The sequence below is a fragment of the Ceratina calcarata genome, unplaced genomic scaffold (genome assembly GCF_001652005.2).
Source record: "Ceratina calcarata isolate Rehan_Ccalc_2016 unplaced genomic scaffold, ASM165200v1 scaffold14034, whole genome shotgun sequence".
Classification (NCBI taxonomy): domain Eukaryota; kingdom Metazoa; phylum Arthropoda; class Insecta; order Hymenoptera; family Apidae; genus Ceratina; species Ceratina calcarata.
This window is the reverse complement of record NW_017135158.1, coordinates 1-420: the sequence shown is the minus strand read 5'-3', so window position 1 is coordinate 420 and position 420 is coordinate 1. Positions and strand designations below refer to the sequence as shown.

At 34.8% G+C, this 420-nt stretch overlaps 1 protein-coding gene across 1 annotated transcript; it reads left to right on the top strand.

The window, feature by feature from the left end:
- Nucleotides 1-6: 6 nt before the first annotated feature.
- Nucleotides 7-412, top strand: LOC113465020 (carbonic anhydrase 13-like; the record flags this gene model as incomplete). The annotated part of the gene is made up of 3 exons (XM_026818222.1): nucleotides 7-29; nucleotides 98-200; nucleotides 276-412. Coding segments are annotated over exons 1-3 (246 nt in total), but the record flags the coding sequence as incomplete, so codon positions are not given.
- Between the last annotated feature and the right edge of the window lie 8 nt (nucleotides 413-420).

Sequence of the window (420 nt, the reverse complement as noted above, 5' to 3'; positions counted from 1 at the left end):
GAATAGCCATATTATCCTACTTGATGCAAGTACGTAATAATTTTATAGAATTAAATATTTGATGAAATAATTGATATAATTAGATTATTAAAATCAGGTCGTTGGTTGCTCCGGAATGCCTGATAATCCATCTTTGGCACCTATTACCGATAGCTTGCAACATATCAAAACAATGGGAAGCACCACGAAAATTTCTCCTTGTAAAGAAATTTTTTAAAACGTTATCAATTTGTAATTATTTAGTTATTTAAATCTCCCCGTATTTCATTAATCAGACTGCTTACTTTGGATGCTGGAAACGTGCCTCGGTCACGGTTATTATACTTATCCAGGCTCCCTTACCGTTCCCCCGTATAATGAATGCGTTACATGGATCGTCGCGTCGACCATAACGAAAATATCTTTACATCAGGTATTTCT